Below are 7,139 nucleotides of genomic sequence, written 5' to 3' on the forward strand. Positions count from 1 at the left end.
CGCAGGTGTCTACGGCACAGGGCAAACCAGCCCGTCAGCTCCTTAGTACGTAAACAGTAGTTGGAGAATTCCCAGCTCTTCAAAGCGAACCTGAGAAGAGGAAGAACAGACATTCACGTCCCTGCTCTGCACCTGTAGACAGGGGGGCTGCGTACACAGCAAAGAGGGGGCAAGTGTGGACTGAACTGCTCTACAGGTCGCTCCTTGTCTGGCTAATAACAGGGGGCACCACACCAGAAGTGAAGATCACACAGCGGTCACTGAAGGAGTCCTGTTCTCCAGACTGACTGCTTCACTCTGCCCCCAGCACGACAGGACCCCCTCCATTATACCAGTGAGCCCTGATGGGACGCCAGGATACAGGCTGGGTAAAGTAGATGGTTTAGGGTCTGATCTCACCTCCTTGCTCCTTCCGGTAAGGCATCTGTTCCGCTGCTGTAAAGAACATGGGGGTCCTCGAAATTTCTTAAAGCTAAGGGATTATTTTCAGAGTCTAAAACAAATTCGGCATCTAAACCAAAAGAGGGATAAAACACAGACTAAAAATGTAATGAAAACATCGTATAAGGGAACATCGCATTACTTATCCTGTATTATACTCCAGAGCTGCACTCACTATTCTGCTGGTGCAGTCACTGTGTACATACATTACTTATCCTGTATTATACTCCAGAGCTGCACTAACTATATCTTGAGAAAGCCAGTGAGTGCAGCTCTGGAGTATTATACAGGATGTACCTCAGGTTTAGTACAGGATAAGTAATGTAATGTATGTACACAGTGACTGCATCAGCAGAATAGTGAGTGCAGCTCTGGAGTATAATTCAGGATGTAACTCAGGATCAGTACAGGATAAGTAATGTATGTACACAGTGACTGCACCAGCAGAATAGTGAGTGCAGCTCTGGAGTATAATACAGGATGTACCTCAGGTTTAGTACAGGATAAGTAATGTATGTACACAGTGACTCCACCAGCAGAATAGTGAGTGCAGCTCTGGGGTATAATATAGGAGAGGGATCAGCAGCCTCCTGCACTCCAGCTGTTCTAAAACTACAACTCCCAGAATCCTCATTTCACTTCTATGGGAGTTACAGCCATGAAAGTGTGCATGCTGGGAGTTATAGTTTCACAGCCGCTGGAGTGCTGTAAGTTGCTGATCCCTGATATAGGATGTAACTCAGGATCAGTGTAAGTAATGGTGGCTGCATGCTCTTCTGCTTCCCTGGTAGCAGTGTAGCGGAGATGTGATGTCATCAGTGTCTGCAGCACATATATCCCCACATCCCACCAGCGAGGACGTGAGGCCCATGAACTACAAGCTCCTGTAGCAGCCCATTGGCCAGGAGTCACCACGTCAGGTGGTCCTGAATTTGACGAAGCTGCAGTGAGGGGGATCAGTCTGCGAATGGGATGTTACTGGAGGGCGGTCTGTGTGTCAGTTTTATGACAGTTTTTTTGCAATTTCTTTTTAGTAGACCACCATAAAATGGAAACCCATCAGTGAGGACGGCCCAGCTTCAATACGGTCACCCCATAAAAAAAAACAACCAGCAGCAGGAGGCGCTCTCACCTATGCGATGGCCGTATACAGTCTTTATATTGAAGCTACAAGTGTCGTTGTCAGGGAAGACGTCCCGCAGCACATTCCTTATGTCGTTCTGCAGAGGAGACAGACTGCCGCCTCCATCTGCACTGGGCAGGCTGAGGGGGAGCAGGGGACCCCGATACTCCGGACACTCCAGCTGCGCTGTGGCATTTATCTGCGTTAGCTTCAGGCGGTAGTTAGAAGATTTTTTGGAGACGTCACCTATAGAATATATAAGGAATACGGAAGGTTATAGGACACAGTCTGATCTGCAGACACCAGTCGTGTTTCAGGTTTGGAGCGGAGCAGCTTACCCATGAACAGCTTGTAGATCTGAGGATCCAGTGCCTTCTGTAGGAACGCCGGGGTCACAAGCTGCAGGACACACAATGACCACACCAAGTCCACCAGCATAGAGGGGCTCAAGGAACCCAGCTCCGCGCTCAGACGCTGCACCACCTGCAGAAACAGTCAGCAGTGACTCCACCAGCAGAACAGCGAGTGCAGCTCTGGAGTACAATACAGGATGTAACTCAGGATCAGTACAGGATAAGTAATGTATGTACACAGTGACTCCACCAGCAGAATAGTGAGTGCAGCTCTGGAGTATAATACAGGATGTAACTCAGGATCAGTACAGGATAAGTAATGTATGTACACAGTGACTCCACCAGCAGAATAGTGAGTGCAGCTCTGGAGTATAATACAGGATGTAACTCAGGATCAGTACAGGATGAGTAATGTATGTACACAGTGACTGCACCAGCAGAATAGTGAGTGCAGCTCTGGAGTATAATACAGGATGTAACTCAGGATCAGTACAGGATAAGTAATGTATGTACACAGTGACTCCACCAGCAGAATAGTGAGTGCAGCTCTGGAGTATAATACAGGATGTAACTTAGGATCAGTACAGGATAAGTAATGTATGTACACAGTGACTGCACCAGCAGAATAGTGAGTGCAGCTCTGGAGTATAATACAGGATGTAACTCAGGATCAGTACAGGAGAAGTAATGTATGTACACAGCAGAACAGTGAGCGCTGCTCTGGAGTACAATACAGGATGTAACTCAGGATCAGTACAGGATAAGTAATGTATGTACACAGTGACTGCACCAGCAGAATAGTGAGTGCAGCTCTGGAGTATAATACAGGATGTAGCTCAGGATAAGTAATGTAATGTATGTACACAGTGACTGCACTAGCAGAATACTGAGTGCAGCTCTGGAATATAATACAGGATGTAATTCAGGATAAGTAATGTAATGTATGTACACAGTGACTGCACCAGCAGAATAGTGAGTGCAGCTCTGGAATATAATACAGGATGTAACTCAGGATAAGTAATGTAATGTATGTACACAGTGACTGCACCAGCAGAATAGTGAGTGCAGCTCGGGAATATAATACAGGATGTAACTCAGGATCAGTACAGGAGAAGTAATGTATGTACACAGCAGAACAGTGAGTGCAGCTCTGGAGTTTAACATAGGATCTAACTTATGATGTCATCTGTTGTCTGTAGCACAATTTTATCCCCATATTCTGTGTAGAAGAACATGAGGCCCATGAACTACATGTTTACTGTAGCAGCCCATTGGCCAGGAGTAACCATTGAGTGGGAAGTCCTGAATTTGACGAAGCTGCGGACATTAACCCTTTCATATAAGCACTTACCATACTGAAAAATTCCTCCTGCTGGCTTGGCAAAAAATTCAGGTGAGCAAAAGACAGGATGACACTGGAGAGCTGGGTGGGAGTGAACGAGCTGCTGCGCTCCAGACAGGCCTGTAACACACAGCACATGATACCACCATGAAGTACGTCCACTGCAGACAAAGAGCAGGCAACATTCTGGACTACAGCACATTTTGCTGACAAAGAGATTGATCCATTTCTCCCTGCACTGATACATTGTAACGAACCATCAGGACAGGAGTGACATTGTGCTGCTGAAGAGTTTATCTCACAGAGGACTGTATATAATGGCAGCATGACTTTTAGCCTCTGGACGTCATTCACTAACACTGGAGATGTCGGTTACGCCATTTATCCCCAATGTCCACACAGAGGGATCGGGGCCCATGGACACCTGTTCCTGTTGCAGCCATCACGGCCAGCAGGCGCCACTGAGCAGGAACTGCTGAATTTGACAAGGCTGCGGCTGGCTGGGGAAACAGAGAAGGGACATACCTGGGCGATGGCCTCGCAGAGAGGAAGGTTGAAGAATCTGAGGGTGGAGAAGGAGCGGATGCAGCCGGTCATCTCCTTACTGCTCAGCTCTGGCACCTTGGGCAGGAGATCGGACGCCATCTTCTGTAGGACTTGGTGTTGGCTGAAGTTCAGCTTTGCTGCAAAATGAAGAGATAACATGAAGACGACTTACAGAGCAGCTTCCTGACACAGAGATCCGGGACCCCGGGGAGGCAAGGTGTCTGCAAGGGAGAACGTGAGGCCCATGAACTACAGGTTCTTGTAGCAGCCCACTGGCCAGGAGTCACCATGGAGCAGGCAGTCCTGAATTTGACAAGGCTGCGGTCCCATCATGTACAAACTATGCCACCGTCTAAGCAGTGTCTTACCGTAAGCGTACGCCAGATCCACGATGACCAACGGGCACAGTTCTTTGTTCCGCTGTACCAGGTGGAAGGACAGCGCCCTCAGTATGGGCAGCGAGCGGCAGTTCTGGGCTGCCAGGGCCATGGTGATGGTCCGAGACTCCAGGGGGGTGAGGAGTTCTGCATATTCAAGCACCTAAAAAAAGGGGAGAGCGCGGCATGTGATAAAGAATGAGGACAACCAGTATGTCACCCTGATAAAGCAAAACCTCCCGAACTGAGAGTCTCTGCATGGGGTCTAATGCTGTAGTCACATCCAGAGCTGCGTCCACAGTTCTGCAGCATCGCGCAATGCACGGCTGTCGGACTACAGTAAAGAGGCTGCTGTATTCACACGTTGCAGCACGAGACACGGAACAGCCACGGTACCTTATCCTCCATTCTTTCCAGCAGCGTCTTGGATACTTGGCTGAGGCTGTAAATGACATTCACCAGAGTCTTCGTGTCCTTCACCTCCGTCCACCGCAGCTCCACGCTCTTGGCCAGATCCAGAACCAGCTCTTTCTGCTCCTCAGTCTGGGCGTAGGGAACGATAACCCGCGCCAGTCGGCCCTGCAACTCCATGCTAAACTTCCTGAGCCGCCATCGAACTTCCGTCTCCACCGACCGCAGGAAATGGTTCTTCCCATCTACGTGGAGCACGTACAGACTTCTGAGCAAACCGACGAGCCGCGCGTTCCATATCGTCTGGATCTGGAAGAGACAGCAACGGGAATTAACAAAGAGCAAAGCCTCATAACTCTGTCTCAGATGTTCAAGACCTCCGCTTGCGGTCAGTGAATGGAGACAGGTTTACACCTGAAGTCCAGACAGAGTCCTGTTCGTACAGATGCTGTTTGTTGCATCCATAACCGCAAAACAAATCTAGCTCTGATGGTTTGTTTCAGTGTATCAGCCCGGAGTCCAGAATGACCAAGACACTGCAGCAAACTATGTCCAACAACGTTTGGTCACAAAAGACGGACAGAATCAGAGGGTAGGACCTTAGAAGTATGGCCGCGAGTAAGAGAAAGTGCCACAAGGGGAGGAGGAATAGAGATTGCCCCGGCCTCACCTGTCTGTTCACCGCGCTCAGGAGCTCCGCGAACCTCCTGTCGTTCACCACCTCCGCCTTATTCGTCTCCGTCACTTTGGCGATCTGACTAACGATGGCCGCCGCCCTGTTCCCGCTCCTACTGTACTCGGAGGAGATCTGCAGCAGCTCCTCCGCCGAGGACATGGACTGTATCAGGGACTGGAAATCCTTCTCGCTCTGGCCGCCGTTCACCTTCTGCTTCAATGCCGGGAGACTGTCCGTGTGCCTGCAGAGGGCGGAGGCGTGCAGGGGCGAGGCACGGGGCGGCGCGGACTGGCAGGCTCGGATACATTCTGATGGGATGGAGGAAGAGGAGGCCTGGAAGGAGGGCGATGCCACCAGCAGACGGGAGAGGCGCTGGACCAAACGTGCCGCCATGTCTTCAGGAGTGGAGGTCACTTCAACATCTTTCTGGGAGAAAATATCATAATAAGAGCCAAAAAATAGAGGAGTTTTTTCGGTCCAATAATAATGTAATCTAATATTCAGGGTACGGACACACATGGCGGGTGAAAGATCCACATCTATCTGGGGGTGCCCTGCAGATGAGGGGCCCCTGCCGTCCTGCCCTATCTGGGGGTGCCCTGCGGATGAGGGGCCCCTGCGGTAACCTGCTCTATCTGGGGGTGCCCTGCAGATGAGGGGCCCCTGCGGTAACCTGCTCTATCTGGGGGTGCCCTGCAGATGAGGGGCCCCTGCGGTTACCTGCTCTATCTGGAGGTGCCCTGCAGATGAGGGGCCCCTGCGGTAACCTGCTCTATCTGGGGGTGCCCTGCAGATGAGGGGCCCCTGCCGTCCTGCCCTATCTGGGGGTGCCCTGCAGATGAGGGGCCCCTGCCGTCCTGCCCTATCTGGGGGTGCCCTGCGGATGAGGGGCCCCTGCGGTAACCTGCTCTATCTGGGGGTGCCCTGCAGATGAGGGGCCCCTGCGGTAACCTGCTCTATCTGGGGGTGCCCTGCAGATGAGGGGCCCCTGCGGTTACCTGCTCTATCTGGAGGTGCCCTGCAGATGAGGGGCCCCTGCGGTAACCTGCTCTATCTGGGGGTGCCCTGCAGATGAGGGGCCCCTGCGGTAACCTGCTCTATCTGGGGGTGCCCTGCAGATGAGGGGCCCCTGCGGTAACCTGCTCTATCTGGGGGTGCCCTGCAGATGAGGGGCCCCTGCGGTTACCTGCTCTATCTGGGGGTGCCCTGCAGATGAGAGGCCCCTGCGGTAACCTGCTCTATCTGGAGGTGCCCTGCAGATGAGGGGCCCCTGCGGTAACCTGCTCTATCTGGGGGTGCCCTGCAGATGAGGGGCCCCTGCGGTAACCTGCTCTATCTGGGGGTGCCCTGCAGATGAGGGGCCCCTGCGGTAACCTGCTCTATCTGGGGGTGCCCTGCAGATGAGGGGCCCCTGCGGTAACCTGCTCTATCTGGGGGTGCCCTGCAGATGAGGGGCCCCTGCCGCCCTGCTCTATCTGGGGGTGCCCTGCAGATGAGGGGCCCCTGACGTCCTGCTCTATCTGGGTGTGTCCTGCGGATGGGGGGCCCTTGCTTCCTACCCCGGCCTCCGTGTCCGTGTTACCTTGCAGCGTGCGGATCCTACATCGTGACCTCCAGAGCAAGAAGAGGAAGCCGGTAGTTTACGTCACTTCCGGTTGAGGGCAGTCTCAGCCCTGGACTACGGGAAAATGGCCGCCAGTGCAAATGACAAAAGGCAAGCAGCAGCCATGTTGATTACTGGCACGTGGGTGTTACAATCATATTATTTACTTTTAGGACAAGAGAAGGGGGTAATGGCCACCTCCAGGGTCAAAACTAGCACAGAAAATATTACTTGTTACCCATAGCAACCAACCATAAAATTGAACTC

General features: G+C 52.1%; 1 protein-coding gene and 4 non-coding genes across 6 annotated transcripts in view; all 5 read right to left on the reverse strand.

The window, feature by feature from the left end:
- TBRG4 (transforming growth factor beta regulator 4) overlaps window positions 1–6,869 on the reverse strand; it is a 9,379-nt gene extending 2,510 nt beyond the window's left edge. Inside the window, exons 1-10 of one of the 2 annotated variants that reach the window (XM_040431458.1) lie at window positions 6,852–6,869; window positions 5,264–5,691; window positions 4,579–4,902; window positions 4,174–4,345; window positions 3,785–3,942; window positions 3,269–3,379; window positions 1,903–2,047; window positions 1,574–1,810; window positions 400–511; window positions 1–90 (exon numbers count right to left, since the gene is read on the reverse strand). The exon at window positions 1–90 is cut by the window's left edge and continues 25 nt beyond it. In XM_040431458.1, coding sequence (XP_040287392.1) covers window positions 1–90; window positions 400–511; window positions 1,574–1,810; window positions 1,903–2,047; window positions 3,269–3,379; window positions 3,785–3,942; window positions 4,174–4,345; window positions 4,579–4,902; window positions 5,264–5,662 — 1,748 coding nt within the window. In that variant the 5' untranslated portion in view covers window positions 5,663–5,691; window positions 6,852–6,869. Of the gene's footprint in view, window positions 91–399; window positions 512–1,573; window positions 1,811–1,902; window positions 2,048–3,268; window positions 3,380–3,784; window positions 3,943–4,173; window positions 4,346–4,578; window positions 4,903–5,263; window positions 5,696–6,851 lie in introns of both variants that reach the window. The other variant, XM_040431457.1, reaches the window with a different exon arrangement.
- On the reverse strand, window positions 1,258–1,387 carry LOC121002974. The gene has a single exon (XR_005779375.1). It is a non-coding gene; the product is annotated as a small nucleolar RNA SNORA5 (small nucleolar RNA).
- On the reverse strand, window positions 3,105–3,239 carry LOC121002971. Its single transcript, XR_005779372.1, has one exon. It is a non-coding gene; the product is annotated as a small nucleolar RNA SNORA5 (small nucleolar RNA).
- On the reverse strand, window positions 3,623–3,754 carry LOC121002972. The gene has a single exon (XR_005779373.1). It is a non-coding gene; the product is annotated as a small nucleolar RNA SNORA5 (small nucleolar RNA).
- Window positions 4,021–4,128, reverse strand: LOC121002975. The gene has a single exon (XR_005779376.1). It is a non-coding gene; the product is annotated as a small nucleolar RNA SNORA5 (small nucleolar RNA).
- Window positions 6,870–7,139: the final 270 nt, after the last annotated feature.

This window comes from Bufo bufo, chromosome 5 (genome assembly GCF_905171765.1).
Source record: "Bufo bufo chromosome 5, aBufBuf1.1, whole genome shotgun sequence".
Taxonomy (NCBI): domain Eukaryota; kingdom Metazoa; phylum Chordata; class Amphibia; order Anura; family Bufonidae; genus Bufo; species Bufo bufo.